The sequence below is a fragment of the Rousettus aegyptiacus genome, unplaced genomic scaffold (genome assembly GCF_014176215.1).
Source record: "Rousettus aegyptiacus isolate mRouAeg1 unplaced genomic scaffold, mRouAeg1.p scaffold_m13_p_4, whole genome shotgun sequence".
NCBI lineage: Eukaryota > Metazoa > Chordata > Mammalia > Chiroptera > Pteropodidae > Rousettus > Rousettus aegyptiacus.
The window spans coordinates 50,204,337-50,223,056 of record NW_023416307.1 but is presented as its reverse complement, the minus strand read 5'-3'; the positions used below and the strand labels follow the sequence as shown (position 1 = coordinate 50,223,056).

At 36.5% G+C, this 18,720-nt stretch overlaps 1 protein-coding gene across 1 annotated transcript; it reads right to left on the bottom strand.

Annotated features, from left to right (window-relative positions):
• Positions 1 to 59: 59 nt before the first annotated feature.
• Positions 60 to 6,819, bottom strand: SMCO1 (single-pass membrane protein with coiled-coil domains 1). The gene is made up of 3 exons (XM_016135261.2): positions 6,645 to 6,819; positions 4,049 to 4,198; positions 60 to 3,609 (listed from the first exon to the last, which is right to left on the bottom strand). The coding sequence occupies exons 1-3, from the start codon at positions 6,689 to 6,691 to the stop codon at positions 3,165 to 3,167; spliced, it is 642 nt and encodes a 213-aa protein (XP_015990747.1). The 5' UTR covers positions 6,692 to 6,819; the 3' UTR covers positions 60 to 3,164.
• Between the last annotated feature and the right edge of the window lie 11,901 nt (positions 6,820 to 18,720).

Genomic DNA, 18,720 nt, shown 5'->3' with positions numbered 1-18,720 from the left:
CAGGGCGGGACTTCCGGAGCCTGTGCGCACCGCCGGTTCCGTCCTCCTGCGCAGGGTAGGGATCCGCTCCGGTCTCGCAGCTCCTGCTGATTCAGCTTAGTTGGAGTCCGAGCTTCCCTTGTGCTCTCTTCTCCGCTGAGGCTGCGGAAACCTTGGAATATCGCGAGATTTGGTCTCGGCAGAAAAGGGAAACTTCTAAATAAACTTTAAAAACCGTACAGTAATTTAAAAAATGTCTTTCCTCAGTACTTCCCAGACTACTTTTCTGTTTTTTTTTTTTTAATTTGTAACCTAACCTCTTAGATCACTATCCAGAGTTCTTAATCGAGCGTCTCCAGAGGCTAATCTCTGAGAAAGGTGGTCAGAAAATCTGCAAATTGGTACAATTTATAAAGGCACTTACACTTCCTTCTATAGCCCAGCCCCTTCTTAAGTCTGGGCGTAGAGACAAGGTTGCTTTAGGATTGCCTGCGCTCCTAACGGATTGGGAAACAAACTGCAGGTCTTCATCCTGAGGGTCAGTCATGTACATCATTTATAGTGTAGTACTGGTTATTAAATTTCAAACTAGAACAACGAAAATTACAAGGAGGCCAAAAAAAGTCATTTAACATTTTATACATTTTGAAATAAGCTTTTCCATTTAGGATTAAGTTCTTGACCAATAACCGATCCTACTGAATTGAGTTATATGAAAAAAATATATTTGCCTAGGAAAATGGGATATTAAATACTGATTCTTAGTACTTGAGAACAAGGTCTTTGTGCATCAAAAATAAAAGGATTCTGTGGAAAGTAACCTCACCAGTTTACCTGATCATAAATTCTTAACTGTCAGGTCATGGTCACACCCCAGGCATAACTTTGTAGTAAAGGGTGTATCTTTGCCTTAGGCAAGCAATATCCATTGTCTCTGTGTATCTAGGTTCACACCTTAGAAATAAGCCAGGACCATTCTCAACACAGCACAGAATCTTGTTAACTATCCTGTAATCCTGTCCTCACCTTGCTTTCTCTCACCTTCATATAATCTTTAATTTCCTTCCTTAATTTCAAATGCATAGAAGAAGCTACAAAACTGTTATTCTCCAGAGCATTTGAGATCTTGCTCTCTGGCATTATGTCATCAGTTTAGCTCAAATAAATGCTTACAAAAAGTCTCTACAGTTTTGGACATTCTTATGTTGACACCTCACAAAGGTGTTTGCCAAGGGGCTGGTGGGATTATTGTTTAATGGATGTAGAGTTTCAGTTTTATAAGTTCTAGAGATGGATAGTGGTGATGGTTGCACAACATTATAAATGCATTTAATACCACTAAACTGTTCACTTGAAACTGGTCAAGATGGTAAATTTTATGGATATTTAATCACAATAAAAAAAAATTGGAGAGGAAAAAAAGAACCAGGTCTGAGTCTTTTGAGGGAGAGAAAAGAAAATCGGTTTGCATTAAAATAGTTCTTTTGGATTTGTTACGGTCATTCAGGTTGGGAAGATGAGTTGGTTTCCACATGGAGCCAAAATAAGAAGGTGTGGTCCTTGGTAGAGAGCTTTGTTTTGTTTTAATGTGGGTTCAGAAACCTTTGGTTACCATCCAGTTGTTTATAGTATCAGTCCCTTAGCCCAGAATTTCAGCTCCCTACTATGATCCTAACTTGCTTTTCCTATGGAATTTTCCATTATTTTTTGAAACATTCAACTCTGATCTATTTGCTGTCATCTTGTGTTTGCAGGTCACTGCTTTCTCAACTCATCCTAAATGAGTTGGTTTGTGGCTTTGTTTAGTTCAAGGATCAACTCAGTGCACTTCTTCAGGCCATATTTCTCCGTCACACAGTGATACTCCTCCTCTGAACTCATCCAGTCATATACCACCTAGTGATAGAGGTTTATATTGTAGTCTTATTATTTAACTCTTGCATTTTTATTTCTATTTTTAGGTACTCATATCTTCTATAATGGATACATTTTATATGCTTCTTCATTGGACTTGTTTACTTTCTGGACCCAACATCCCTTGGTCTGCCTAGGGCTCACTTGCATTCCTGGAATCCCTGGTCTCTCCCGCCACTTTTGGACTCCTGTGAAACACTGCAGACTCTGACATTCCAATGGCTTCTAGGAGGGCTTAGATCATGCATCCTGGAAGTATGGGGTGTCACTCCCCACAGAGCAAACTTTGGCCAGTTGAAAACAGTGGACTAAGTGAGTATGACAGAGAAATTCTCTTTCCTTCATGATTTCTCCAAACAGTGTATCTGGAGAAGGACCAGACTGAGTGGATATAATGTATCTGCCAAGCAACCTGCCATGTCTCTCACAGCTCATTTTGAAGAGGGGCTAGCAAGGTAACATACCACCTAGTATTACTTCTTAGCCTTTTCTACCTAACATCTTTCCAGAGTTTAACCTCATTCTGGCTGTCCTGAATTTGTAACTCCCAAATAAAGCACTTAAGCTTTGCCTGATGGACAGGGCCTACATTTTTTAATGTTTTGTTATTTATGGCACCTAGCACATGACATTTGGTGTTTAATAAATATCATAAATATTTGGTCAATTCATGCGAGTTCCCTTTCTGGTATGAATAACTGTAGTACTATAGAGAGAGAAAGCGTACATCAACATTATATATATATACATATATATATGGTAATTTTTAATATTGTTTTTCTTTTAATAGATAATACATTCACGTGGTTCAAAATTCAAAATGTACAAGATGGATTAACAGTAAAAGACTTCCTCCTATCTTTCATCCCCTAACTGCTTAGTTTTTTCCTCTAAGACAATAAATGTTACTATTTTTTTATGTATCTCTCCAGAAGAAGTTTAGAAAGTTTATGGATATATTAGCTTATATGTGTGTGTGTGTGTATTTGTTTTGCCCTTTTTTCCATTTAAACAATATACGTTGGAAATAAGTATTTTAAAACAGCACATCTTGTTGATAACTCCACATCATTATACAATAAAACAAAGAGCTTCATTCTCTTATATGGCTACACAGAAAATATCTATCATATTAATTTATCATAATTTCTCTAATATTTCCCTCACTTTCGCTATAAAATAAGCCCATAACAAAATTATATATACACATTTTTTTCCCATTTGTAAGAAAAATTCCTAAAAATGGAACCACCAGGTCATAAGGGAACAGATTAGTTTTTGACTAATGGTATCAACTCTTTTAGGTATGACTTTTGATCTTCAGGGACCATCGCTGCTTTCCCCTTCTCAATGACCTGAACAGCTTTTAGCAAACCATTCTGTAGAGCCTGGTTCTTTACCATGTTGGTAATCATGAAAGTGACATCCCTGATATACATCTGCCTCACTCTAGCACTGTAGTGTTCTGCCTTGTATCCATGTGCAATAAAAAAGGTACAAAGTGCTGTGATATCTCCTTCTTGCAGCCCACACTCCTCCAGGACAGACTCCCACACAACCCTAATGCGTTTGTTCTTAACTTTTCGTCTAAGGATAGAAGCTAAGGTGGGAAGACCTCTCACCAAGTCTGGCAACTTCTCAAGTACATGAGTGTGCAAGCAGATGAGTACTTCAATAACGTAGCTGTATAAAATATTCAATTCCATTGAAGTGAACCTACGAAAAATGGGGAGAGCTTCTTAAGCAGTAGAACACACTATGTTCAAATATAAAATGAATTCTATTAGGATAACTCAAAGAAGTACAAACCAGTTGTTGTATTTTAGAAAACACTTACTTTAGAAATAAGACTTGTGCTAAAGTGGATATATTAGTTCTCTGACCACTCATACAATGATTTTCTCAATGGCAGAAGAGTTATATTATCCATCTTTGTGTTAGTAAGACTTTAGCAAGCAGGAGATTGTGATGAGTACTACAGTGCCTGGCATATAAACAGGTGCTCAAATTAATCTTTTTTGAATGAATGAACCAAAGAATATGTATTCCTTCACAATCCATTGTTGGAACCATATTAAGAAATTCAGTTTTAGAATGACCATTGCAAGCACTCAGAATGCCACAGAATTCTACTGATTTCTCATTGGATACTCACTTGAGTGCCAGGACTGCTGTCCACAACTCATCTTGGGCTGCCTGGCTTGCTAATGCCTTGCTATGATGTTCAAATTTCTGTGTCAAATTATTCTTGGTGGAGTCCAGTTCTTTAAACTGTGCTTCTAAAAATTGGAGTTTGTGATCTACTCTATAGGATAAAAGAATAAAGAGTTAGTTTAGGTCTGTGGACAAAATTAAGGTGTTGCCTTAAGGTAAGACTATAATATGTTGTTCAAAACAAATTCCAAATTTGGGGAGCTATTTAAATTTAAGATTATGAACAGATGTCCCACTTGCCATTCTCTCTAGCCATCATCCTAGTTGTTCCATTCCTTATATTGCCAAACTTTTGAATTGTCTAATTACTTGAATTATTTGCCATGTCTTGTCTTCATATGGTATTTATGCTTTAAAAAGTATTTTATACAAGCATTACTTTGAGTCTCAAAACCACCATAAGTAGTGAAGCAGTCAATTTTACTATTTTACAGATAAAGAAATTGATTCTCAAAAAATTGAGACCTATTGTCATAGCTAGCTAGTGCTAAAACCAGTGTTTAATAAAGTGGCTTTCTCTACCTTATCCTTCTTTCAAGGATAAGCTCAAATTCCACTGCCTGTTTGAATTCCCCAGCCTTTCTACCTGGAGATCTCCTTTCTGCTTGCTTCATTCTCACAGGGACTGCCTCTACCACCTGTCACCCCCACCTCCTGCTTTATTTTTAGAGTTATTTTTCATGAACAAGATTGTAAGCTCTTGGAGGGAGGGGACTCAGAGACTTTCTTGGACATCTATATACTTGTTTCCCAACAACTAGCAGAGGCCTTACGCAGAAGTTACAAAATGTTTTGTATGATTGAAATCTGTAATGTGAATATGATGCTGAGCAGTGTAACCCAAGGGGATCTGAGTAGCTCTGAACAGCCCTAATCATCAGAGGGCGCTGTGGCACCAGAATTATGTCTAACTGAACCACAGAGAACTATAACAACACCATAACTCACTTGCCTGAAGCCACCCACATTGTCTTTTATGAAGAAAGTGATGCACTAACAGACGTAACTCTTTCCTGAGTTTCAGTGTCCCCAGTGACCTGAATACTGTTGTGGTTGCCTAGATTCTACCCTTGAACTTTCTCCCAAGGTGAATTCAGCTTTCAAGTAGCACGCACCTCTCTCCTAAGTTCTAGATCTGTTATCTTCAACTCAGTTTTATACATCTCTGCCTGGATGGATGTCAAACTCAACTGTCCTAAATTTAACTTACTAACTACCCCCTATCCTGTTCCCATCTTCTGAAATTACTACAGTGGAATTTTCTTACTGCTTTGGATTTTATTTACATATTGATAAGGCTCAGTAGGAAATGTGCTTTTTGTGGAAGTGTAAACCTGAATGACCTAATATACCGGCAATCTCTGCCTACACATCAAAACAATGTTATCTGGTATACTATTTGTATTAAATTTTAGACTTTTAAGACTATATTGCTTGAAGGTTGTCTCTAGCTTGAACTATAGAGAGGAGCTCTAGCTTGTCAATCAGTATAAAGGTTTACTGTTGCAGCAGTTCTTTGGAGTCTTCTCACCAAAAGGCATTCCCAGGCCATTCCAAACAAATTCTAAACAACATGACTGCGAAGCTGAGTCTGTTTTCTACAGTTCCCCAGATCAATTCATGACATCGCCATCTACTCAATCGCATGAATTAGAAATCTCAGAATAATTCTTCCTATTCTCCTTCCTCCCCATCAATGTCCTTAATTTATCTCCTCCTCTCTATCTCCACAAAATCAGTTAACCACCATCTTTCACCTGGACCTAGGATTATAGTAGCCTACTTTCAATTTCTGCCACCTCCAATCCATCTTCCAGTAATACTCCTAAAACATAAAACTGATCATGTAACCCTACTGACGATATACCTTTTATGCCACCCGGACTTGCCCAGTGATATCTAGTTAGAGCATACTTGGATCTCCTCTCATCTTATGCCACTCCTCTCACAGCCTAGTCATGAATCACGTGAGCCACTGAGCCACTGACTTAATACAGTACGTGATTCCAAGCTTCTGTGGCTTAGGTATACTGTTTCCTCAGCCAAGAGTTTCCTCCCATATTTTTCTTTCTCATAAACTCGCACTTTAAGATCCAGCTTAAATGTCCCTTTATGAAGAGTTCCTTTTCCTAATGTCGAAGGCAAGATTAATTAATTCTCTCTTCATGTTCTCAGAGGCCTTTAGGATCACCATAAGGTCAATTACATTAAATTGTAAGTATTTTTGAATACTTATGTTATCCCTACAGACTTTTAGCTCCATGAGGGCAGAAACCATATTTTACTTATTTTTGTATACCTACTATATAGCACATGCATTAATTAAATACAATTATAGCACCTAGGAGTAAAATTTTCTTTATTATTAACTTACAAATTTTGTTTTTAATCTGGAAGATTCAAACCACTTTAACATAGATAGAATCTTAATGGGCATAGCTGTAGTTCTTTGCCTATTTTTACTCCTCATTGTTCTCTTACCCATCTTCCCAGAAAAGCAGACCTATGCTTGCTCCCTCCCTGTAGCCCTTAGCAACCTTTTCATGGCCTCCTTCAAGGATATCAAGGTGGTTTCGTTGTTCATCTTCTCAAGGTAGAACAAAAGAAAATAAAACAGGCAAATCAAAAACCCAATGGAGATTCGAATTCAGGGTTTTCTGCTGTCTTCCACTCAGCAACAGGCAGCACTAGCATGAGTATTTGATCTAAATTCTGCCTGAAAGGTCACTCAGTACAAGAAGCTTTTAATAGCTTGTACATCCAAATATAGTTTCAAAGTACTGATCGTATGAAGTAAGGTGTCCTGGAATGCACTATAATATTTGCCTTTGAAAAATGAGCTGTAGTATATCAACATAGCACAACCAGATGTAATTGGTTCTATGTATATTCTGGTAAATGTATAATATACATATTGATATACAAATGTGTACATACACTAAGATTAAATTGATAGCAATATTACTCTCAAATTTTAACAGCTTAATCATTCAATTATAACCTAAATTAAGTTTAAAGAGAGCTTTTATGATGTATTATATCAATGCTAAAAATCTAACCATCTTTAGAAACTAATAAATATTTATTGATAAATTCTAGTATTAGATTAGATATTGGAAATAAAAACAGACATAAAATAGGATTCCTGAATTTAAGGGATTTAAATTCTAATTGGGGAAATAAGACATTACTTAAAAAATAAAATATATATAAAGTTGTGTGCTAAATAGGTACAGATCATAAAAATCATAGAAGATGAGAAAATAGGTCATAAGTCTTGGGTAATTGAGAAACATTCACATTGAATTTAGATTCGGGCTTTATTCTAAAAAAAAAATGTAGGTCTTTGATTAGCAGAGAAGAAAGAGAAAGGTTTTACAAACTGGAAAAACTGTGTGAGCAAAATTACAGAAGTGGCAAGTTACATAATGTGGTCAGGGAACAATAAATATGGTTTAAACATAAGATTCATGTGAGAAAAAAACTTAAATTGATAAGAGCCAGGTTATGAACTTATTTATTTGTTGAATAATATATTCAGTTATTCAGTATTACTGGACACGATAAACATCAGTTGAATGGATAAAACCTATGTACGACTGGTACTATTCCAGGTACTGAGAATACAGTGATGAGTAAAACAAAATCTTTGCCCTAAGGAACATACTAATAAGGAGACAGAAAACAAGGATTATGAAATAATGGATGGTGCCAGGTAGCCTGGTAATAAATTTGAACATATGTGAGCTGTTGGTTCTGGAAAGTTAATCTAGCAGTGGTCCTTAGAGTAAATCTAGTTGGGAATGAAACCAGAGGCAGACAAGTCCCTCAGAAGACTGCTATCACAGTCAAATGTGCAGTGATGAGGACAAAATTACAATATTGGTCCTTGGAGTGGAAAGGCAAAGGGACAGACAGATCAGAGAGACATTATGATTCCCCCAAGGACTCTTGAGAAAATTTTGGGTGCCCGACAAAATTCCTTGAGGGAATCAAGTCCTTCCTTGCCTCAGTGGGAAAAGCCTTGTCTTGTGTCCTATCAGGTAGCCATCCTCCCTACTCTCTTCCCAACCCCTTGCTACTTTTTATCTCATTAACAGAATCCAAATTTTGTTCAAGTCTTGGGAGGCTACGTGCTTCAGGGGAGGCTGGGCCCCACAGCAGTCATAGGGGAGCCAATCTTGATTCAGTTAAGCCAATCGTATCAATTTCCTTATTGTTGTCATTATCATTGGTTTAGGAATGGACAAGTGGCAGAATTCTGTTCTATGTAAAAAGTCTACTGTGAAGTTTCAGAGAAAAGTTTTCTTTTTTAATTGTGATAAAATATGTATAACATAAAATTTACGATTTCAGTGGAGGGTAGGTAAAATGAGTGAAAGTTGGAGAAAATCATTTTGTGCCAAAAGGTACAAACTTTCAGTTATGAAATAAATAAGCCCTGAACAGCATGGAGACTACAATTAATAACATCATATTGTATATTGGAAAGTTGCTAAGAGAGTAGATTTTAAAAGTTCTCATCACAAGAAAAAAAAATTTGTAACTCTGTGGTGATGGATGTTAACCAGACTTATTGCGGTGATCATTTCTCAATACATACCTTTATCAAATCATTACATTCTATACCTGAAACTAATATACAGTAGCTCCACCCCTCCACCCCCACCCCCACTTTTCTGCACGGGATGTTTCGAGACCACCAATGGATACCTGAAACTGCGGATAGTAGCAAACTCCATGTACGCTATGTTTTTCCTATACTTACATACCTATGAAAAAGTTTAATTCAGAAATTAGGTGTACTTAGAGATTAATAACAATAGCTAGTAATAAAATAGAAGAATTATGATAATATACTGTAATAAAATTAAGTTACTGTGCTTTCTTTCTCAACATATTATACTGTTCTCATCCTTGTTGTGATGATGTAAGATAAAATGCCTACTGATGAGATGAAGTGAGGTGTATGATGTAGGCATTATGTTGTAGTGTTAAGATAATATAAGGCTTGCTTGAACACAAGCATTGTGATAATATGACAGTGGATCTGGTAACTGAGATGTCTTCTAAGTGATGAAGGGGCATGGATCTGTTGGACAAAGGGATGACTCATAGCAGGGGCGGGCCGCAGTGGGTCAGCGCAAGACAGCTCCAGATTTCATCAAACTACTGAGAATGGTGAGCAATTTAAAATTTATAATTTATTTCTGGAATTTCCCATTTAATATTTTGGGACCACGGTTGATTGAGGATAAGTAATACTGCAGAAAGTGAAACCTCATAGAGAGAAACCAGGGGTAAAGGGGAACTACTATACTATTATGTTAATTACATCTCAATTTAAATTTTTTTCTTCTTTTGATCATTTTTATGTGTACAGTTCTGTGGCATTAAGTATATTTACACTGCTGTCCAACCATCACTACTATCCATCTCCAGAACTTTTTCATATTCTCCAACTGAAATTCTGTACCCATTAAACATCACCCCCACATTCTCCTCTCTCCTCAGCCCCTAAAATCACCATTCTACTTTTGTTTCTGAATTTGACTACTCTAGATACTTGTATAAGTGGCATTGTACAATATTTTGTCCTTTTGTGACTGGGAGAATAGTTTTTCTGATGATAGGAAGAAACACAGGAGAAAATGGTCTCTCGTCATCCCTCAATAGTGTTGATCTTCAGATGATGCATAGAAACTGCAGCAGCCATCCTGTTATGACCACAAGGGGAACCAGCTTCCCAAAGCAAACCAGCAGAGTAGAAAGATGAAAAGAACCTGTCACAATGAAAAGTTTCTCTAAAACTTCACAATGGAAGTTCCTCAAAAAATTAAAAATAGAACTACCATATGATCCAGGAAATTACACACACACACACACACACACACACACACATTATATATATTATTTTATATATATTATATATAATCTACAAAGAAAATGAAAACAGGATATCAAAGACATATTTGCACTCCTATGTTCATTGCCGCATGAATCACAATAGCCAAGCTATGGAAACAGCCTAATCATCCAAGAAAGAATGAAATCCTGCTATTTGCCACAACATGGATGGACCTTGAGGGCCTTATGCGAAGTGAAATAAGCAAGACAAAGACAAATACTTCATGGTACCACTTACATCTGGAATCTAAATAAAAAATAAACTCATAGAAAAATATAGAAAAGTGGTTGCCACAGGCTGGGGAATAGGAAAATAGAGAGGTTAGTAAAAAGGTAAAGAAAGAAAGGAAGAAAGAAACTGTCACTGAATTAATGTTCCCCTAGAACTCTTCCATTGTCAGCGTGTTTATTGTGAGGAATAACAACTTTGCTTTATTGATTAAGCATTTTATAGTTGGGGCTTCTGTCCTTAAGGAGACTTTATTGATCAGGTTCTTTGCTGAGGTTTCTTCTGAAGCCCTTCATTTCTCTGGAGCTAACATTAGTTTTCTTATGGGTAGCTCTGTGGCCAGAATTTTGACAGAGAAATGAAACAGAGAAGGAAGGAAAGAATGGAGACTCTGATGTAATCTAGTTGCTCATTCAAAGTAAGCCACTGTGGAACCAGCCCTCAACTCCTGGAAGAACGTTTGGGACAGGGCAAAGAGCAAAGAGTTCTGTTCCAGGATCAGAGCTTGCCAATTCCACCTACCAGTACCGTTTCTTGTAGAATGCTGCCTGCCTCTCCAGATGTAATACTTGTTCTCTTCCCCCTAATTTAAATGACTGCCTCTTGTCTGTGTAGACCTAACTAGTACCTGCTGATCTTTCTTTCCATCCTTGATTGCCTCCCTAGTATTTGGCCTTTTGTCTGTTCCGATGTCTTCTGCCAGGCTCATCTCCTTCCTAACCCTCTCTGTTGTATTGCTTTCCAAACTTTTTTATATATTTATGAACCTTATTTTTTAGAGCAATTTTAGGCTCGCAGCCAAGTAAGCAGAAAGTACAAGAGTTCCTATTTATCCTTACCCTCAAACATACACACCTCCTCCACTATTAGTGTCTTGCACCAGAGGGAGACATTTGTTACAATTGATAAACCGACGGCGACACATCATCATCACCCAAAGTCTATTGTTAACATTAAAGATTACTCTCTTGGTGGTTTCGATGAATGTATAGGAACATGTACCTACTATTGTAGTATTGTACCAAGTAGTTTCACTGTCCTTAAAACCCTCTATGCTCTGTCCATTCTTCCCTCAAACTTCTGGCAACCACTGATCTTTTTACTGTCTCCATAATTTTGCCTTTTCTGGAATGTCATGTAGTTGAAATCATATAGTATATATGTAGCCTTTTCAGATCAGTTTTTTTCACTCATTAATATGTGTTTAAGTTTCCTCCATGTCTATACATGGCTTGCTGGCTCATTTCTTTTTAGCACTGAATAATATTCCATTCTCTGGATGTACTAGTTTATTTATCTATTTACCTACTGAAAGATTATTGGGTGCATCCAAGTTTTGGCAATTATGAATAAAACTGCTATAAACATCTGTCTGTAGGTTTTCATGCATACATAACTTTTCAATTTATTTGGGTAAATACTAAGGAGCTCAATTGCTGGATCATATGGTAAGAATATGTCTAGTTTCATAAGAACTACCTGTCTTCCAAAGTGGATGTACCATTTTGCATTCCCACCAGCAATGAATGAGAGTTCCTTTTGCACTGCATCTTTGTCAGCATTTGGTGTTGTCTGTGTTTTGGATTTTGGCTATTCTACTAGTTGTGTAGTGGTATCTCACTGTTGTTTTAATTGCAATTCCCTACTAACATATGATGTGGAGCATCTTTTCATACACTTACTTGCCATCATCATTGGTGAAGTGTCTATTCAGATGTTTTGCCTAATTTTAAATTGGTTGTTTGCTTTTTTACCATTGAGTTTTAAGAGTTCTTTGTATATTTTGGACAATAGTCTTTAATCAGATCTTTTTCAAAGATTTGCTCCCATAAACTTTTCTATAACAAAGCAGTGGCTTAGATTCCTGCCTGCTTTCTGTTGAAGGTTATAGATCTTTGAAAAAATGCTGTGTTCAGAGGCTAACCAGCAGTGCCCAGAAGTAAATAGTACTTTTCACTGCTAAAACAAGCATTTAAAAACAAGCATCTAAAGCAGCAGCAGGTTTTTTTGTTTATTGTAAAGCTGAATTGAGTACTAACAATTAAATATTTGAGTACTATACTTTTGAAATCTGGACTCAAAGGACAGATACTAATAGAGTAATGCTTCTGACCCAGAAAAAGATACTGGAGGTTTTTGTTGTTGTTTTTTGTTGTTGTTTTTTGTTGTTGTTGTTTTGTTTTGGGGTTTTTTTTTTTTTTTTTTGCCAGGCATTAAGTTACCATTAGTAAACTTACTAATGGCCAACATGCCCTAAGAGTTCTTGTAACAGTAGCACATATGTATGGAAACAGAATTTGTTAAAATGATACTTTGTCAAGGGGGATGTCAACCTGTTTTTTGCTCACTTTGCATTTTGCTTACAGTGCAAACTTCAAAAAGATGGATTCAGTCCAGATAGTTATCTATACCAATACTTAAGAGGAAGGAGTTCTTTACCTTGCAAATGTATAAAGACAATAACAGCATTTATTGAGAATGTCTGAGCTTATATTCTAGAAAGAGCAGTCCATACATTTTTATCAGTTCCATCACCAGACTCAACCTTGCACCTGGCTTGGTCATCATGTAAAAAGCAAGATCCACATAGCAGCCGTGATTCCAGAAAAGCATTCCATTTACTTGTAACCTGCTTTTGTTTGTTTCCTTCTCCCTCATTTCTGGACTTGTTTCCAAAACCTGGTTTGGTGTCCTTCAGACCAAACTATTCTTGGGCACTGACTAGATTGGTACAAATTCTTGTTCTACCTCAGCACTATGAGCTTGTGCAAGTTACCTAATATCTCTCAGCCCATTTTCATATTTATAAAATGGGGATTGTGGCAATATCGAAAGGCGTCTAGAGGGATTGAGTCTCAGTTGCCCACAGAGGGAACCTATTGGTTAATGTACTCTGTACATTCAAATGCACTCTGCACTCAGCTTCCTTCCATTCTCTGTCTCACTTTCCTACTTCAATAGGTGCTTCCTGGAATCACCTCACAAAATATGTGAAGTTCTCATCTCAGGTCCCACTTCTGGTATAAACCAAACTAAGACCACACTCCTATTGCCTGTGCGACATTTCTTGTTCAAGCATTAATCTCAAAGAAGCTTAGCAGACTCTACCAGCTAGTTCAGCTACTGACTCTAAAATGTGTGTTTGTTAGTTTCAAATGTATTTTACATATATAGTTATAATCATAGACAATGGGTTTTTATGAAAGCTTTCATTAAGGAACTGGTGAAAATCATACAAATGCTTTACCTACTTCAAATCTATTGAAACATTTTTTTTCAAATTATAAAGATTTTTTAAAATTGAAGTATATCACAAACTCAGTGACTGTGATGTTGTCATATAATGAGAAATATACATTTGGTCTTTGTCCCAGTTCTTGGCACAGAGCTTCTAAAACTCTTGTCACTTTCTAAGGAACATCTTCCATTGTAATATTTGTTTTTTTTTGCCCCCAGCTTCTGAAATAGGTGAAAGGAGCATTATTTTTATTATACTATTTGGCTTTTAATCCCCCAGTTAAAGATAGCTCTGAAATGATCAGATGAAACAAGCTTAACCAGCCCCTTTCAATCACCCTTAAGTTTATGTTGATAAGGCAATTCTTAGAAAGCCCTAGAGATGCGGGGCTGGTTACCAGGAGAACCAACCCCATGATGAGAAGGTGAGGATTTTTCAGCCCCACCCTTCAACCTCTGAGGAGGAAGGAGTGGGTGGTGGTGGAGGTTAAGTTAATTACCGTGACCAATGACTTATTAATAATGTGTATTATAATGAAGCCTCTATAAAACTCCACAACGAAGGGGTTGGAGAGCTTCTAGGATGTGAACAACAACATATCTGTGTGTCAGGAAGGTGGTACACTCCAAGCTCCACAGTAACAGAAACTCCCGTGTTGGGACCCTTCCAGACCTCACCCTCTGTATTTTTTCATCTGGTGGCTCATTTATTTTCTTTAATATATCCTTTATAATAAATCAGTAATAGTAAGTAAACTCTTTCCCTGGGTTCTGTGAGTCATTCTAACAAATTAGCAAACTTGAAAAGGGGGTCATGGGAACCCCTAATTTGTAGCCAGTCAGAAGTACAGGTGACAACTTGGGACTCTTTTTTGATTGGCATCTAAAGTGGAAGCACTTAACTTTGGGGTCTGTGCTGCTTCCAGGCAGTTAATTTTAGGACTGAGTTAAATTACAGGACACTCGGCCAGTGTCTAGCAAGAACTGGAGAATTGCTTAGTGTGAAAACCACACATCCGGTGTCAGCAGTATTGACTGTTGTGAGTCGAATAGGACCTCAGATTTAGAATGTTACATTAATGTAGTAGGGCGCCTGCACCCAGCTCATGCAAACATGATTCAGCTTATTGTATCACGCATGTGTAGCAGAATGCCACTGTTGTTCTCTGACATATGTGGAGCCCATGCGGTCCCCTAACATAGAAGCACACTTCCCGCAATAAAGCTGGTGCCTGCTGTTTCATTCTCATGTCAGCCTCTGGTGCATTCTTCCAACTGGGCATCTCACCACCCAAACCTTCCCTTCTCGATCAACTCGGCGCTGACAAGTGTAGAGATGAAGTGATGTGTTTTCTTTTAATGACTTATCACAAAGTGAACACACTCATGTAACCTTAACCCAAAGTAAGAAATAGAGTATTGCCGGCTTGCCAGAATTGTCATGGCCCTTGTGGTTCCTCCCAATTATTGCTCTCCTTCTCTTCTCTAGAGATAACCAACCACCATGTCTCATTATATGTTAGTTTTGTCTGTTTTTGAACTTTTTTAAATAAATGAAATAAAAAAGTATTTTTTGATTAAATTTATTGGAGTGATATTCATTAATAATTGATTCAAGGGTATAATTCTATAATACATCATCTAGATAGCAGTGTGTGCTCACCATCCAAAGTCTAGTCTTCTTCCATTACCATATATTTGACCCCCTTTACCCTCTTCAACCTCTTTCCCACCCTCCTTTCCCTCTAATAACCACCATCTTGTTGTCTGTATCTATTTTTAACAGGTTTATTGAGATATAATTCATATATAATACAATTGGCTCATCCTAAATGTGCAACTTGAATTTTTAGTATATTCACCCTCAGCACAATTACTCTACATTCCTTCCTAAGCCTTCTTCTCCTTGCCCCCAGCACTAATCTACTTTCTGTTTCTATTTTTGTCTATTCAAGACATTTAATATAAATGCATATATGCCAAAAAAAAAAAAAAGCTGAAAAATCAGTGAGCCTAAGTGTTCACCTTAAGGTGTTATAAAAAGAGAAAATTAAATCTAAACATAGTAAAATGAAGAAAATAACAAAGTTGGGGCAGGAATTAAATAAAAAGAAAACAAATTATCAAAGGCAAATGCTGGTTCTTTGAAAAGGTTATTAATATTGAAATGATCTTGGTAAAACTAATAAAATAGAGAAGCCAGATAAACAATACAAGATTGAAGAAGGAAACAGCACTATCCATGTAAACAGGTATTAAAAAGCTAAGAGGATATTATAAACAAATTCATGACAACAATAGTTTGTTCTTTTTTATTCTTAATAGTATTCTATGGTGTGGATATATCACTGTTTGTTTAACCATTAACCTGTTCAAGGAATCTGGGCTGATAACAGTTTGGGACTATTACAAATAAAGCTACTCTAAATGTCCTGTACAGGTTTTTAGGTGAACATATGTTTTTATTTTTCTGGGATAAATGCCTGGGAGTTCAATTGTTGGGCCATACAGTAATGGTAAGTTTAGTTTTGAAGGAAACTGTTAAACTGTCTTCCACAGTAGCTGTGCCATTTTACATTCCTACCAGGAATGGATGATAGATCTAGTTCTCTACATCCTCATCAGCATTTGGTACTGTCATTATTGTTTTAAATTTTAGCCAGCATGACAAGTGTGCAAATCAATTTCTAAAATATTTCATCTAGATTGTTAGTATTTTTGAAGGATGAGTTGATCTATAACCTATTAAACCTCTATAACTTGTACTGATTCAGGTTTTTGAGGGCTGAGACCCAGGCATCTAGGTATTTAAAAATCTTCACTAGTGAATCCATTTGCAGCCAAGATTATGAAGACACCTTGGATTTAGAAGACCCAAGCTTCAAAGGAAAAGTCATCCTTTGAAGAAGTAGCCAAATCCAATGATGGGAATGTCATGGATGACAAAAATATGTGGTAGGCTGTAGAGTTGAATGACAGTTGAATGACAGTTCATAAATATAAACAAGGGTTCTATGACCCTGGAAAATAACATTTTTGGGGGAAAATATTTTTTAAATTTTTGAAAATTCAGAATAGATTAATTTTTTAAAGATCTAAGATCAAAAAATAATTTTAAATTTGAATATTGAGTAATAAATGGTTACTTAGAGCTATGAAGAATTCTTTATTAACAAGAAAGAAACACAGAAAAAGAAAGGAGAAAAGAAAGAAAGAAAGAAAGAAAGAAAGAAAGAAAGAAAGAAAGAAAGAAAGAAAGAAAGAAAGAAAGGAAGGAAGGAAGGAAGAAGGAGAAGTGAAGGTGGAAGGATGAAGGAAGGAATAGGAAGTCACTTCCTACTTCCGTCCCTTCTCCCTCCTAGAAGGGCACTCCTTCGGTTTTTCGATTCTATTGATTCCTGGAGGGAGGGAGGAAAAAAAATGAGTAAACTAGTTGATAAGGAGATATCTAACTACTCAAGTCACCTAGAAAAGAAAATAGAAAAAGTTCAGGTAATGACTAACCAAGTTAATTGACTAATTTGAGGCTATCAACATTTCTGACAATTCTAGAAAGTTGTGAATTGTGTCTCTAAGGGGCACTGAACCTCTACAGAACAAAGCAGGAAGGGAAAATATTGAAAATTCTGAGAATTTAGTGTCTCATGAAGAGCAACAGCATCAATTAGAAAATTAGAGTAGGTTATTAAAAAAAAGGAGCAGATCTAAAAACAACAGGATTAAGAAAAACAAAAGAAAGAGAAATGTTTTCCTAATCCCCCATCTGGCTTACTCCGGACTTTAAACCACCTCTCCAGTGGGAGTCTGTCATGTGCAACCAGAGTCCAGACTAATAACAGCAGCTATGTGCCACTTTTGAGAACTTGTAATGATACCAGAATGGGTAGTCAGGACAGATCAGGCAGGTCTAAGTAGTCAAACCTGCTCACCCTCTTGTGCACCCTACCTGGGTTTACTGCGTCAGGATCCACCCAGTCACTGAAAGCAGAAAGCTGGACTTCATTCTTGACTCTCATACTTTCTGATAATGTGACTAGTTTTCTTACTTGGCTATGTTAGAATTTATACTGCAAAATCCTCTGTGCTCCTCCAGAATACCCTCTTCCATAGCAAACTATGGGTTCCAACCTTGCTATTTCCCTACATTCCCTAGCAACATCACTGTTCTAGTCCTAGTCTCACTAGGAGATGCTAAAGACCACTCAAGAGGATTTGCAGGACATTATTTACAAGCCCATGCACTCAAGCTTGAATGATGTATATTTTTAAGAGAAAAAACTATTTGACTTCTAGGGTTTATTTTTATTTATTATACTAGAATTATTTTAGTATAATGTTGCTTTAATATGTCCAAACTCAATATTAGGTATAAACTTCTTATAACTCTCATGTAATTATGAAATAAAAACAAATCTACATATTAAATACAACGCAAATTACAGCTAATAAAATTTAATTGTCAACTTTAATTTATTATAATGGCCGATGCTGTTTTGCTGAAACTAAATCACCTCTCACATCATGGATTTGACACTTTTAGAGAAGGTTCTTTTGAATTTGGCAAGCTGATATTACCTCAGGCAGAATAATGACACATTATAAAACTTTTCTCTAGTTGAATTATATCTATCACTTGGTTTATGCATTGTATGTATATCATAGATTTTTTAAAAACCTGAATATTTACACCTGCCATTTAAAACATTTTTAGATTTTATGAGTTTTTCAAATCAAAGATACTCTATGACATGTCATAGAAGATAAATTCTTCTTGTTACTTTTGCTACTATTATGTATGAGTGGAAAATTGATAATAGGACACTGGGGAGGGGGTTTATTGACACTTTCATTGAGGGACTCTGCTAGCTCTGGGGGATCTGTGTCTGCTGAGCAACCGAAGTGTTTCTGTTGAATACACACACAGTTTAAACTCTTGTTATTTCTAATGTCATTACTTTTAAACTAGAAAAATGGAACAAGTATTAAATTGTGAAACCTAAGGAAAAAAATTCTTAAGTGAAAAATTAGCAGTGATTAATCTAAGCAAAACAAACATTACTGGTGTGAAAGCTCCACACTTTCCATGTACAAAACATTGGGTGGTAACGGGTTTGGAAAGAGCACTAAGACACTTGTCTTGAGTTTGTACCTTTATTGCAAACAGGCTTTTATTAAAAATCAATTTTGAGATACGATTTATATACACAATAAAATCAATAATTTTAAAAGTACAACTTGAT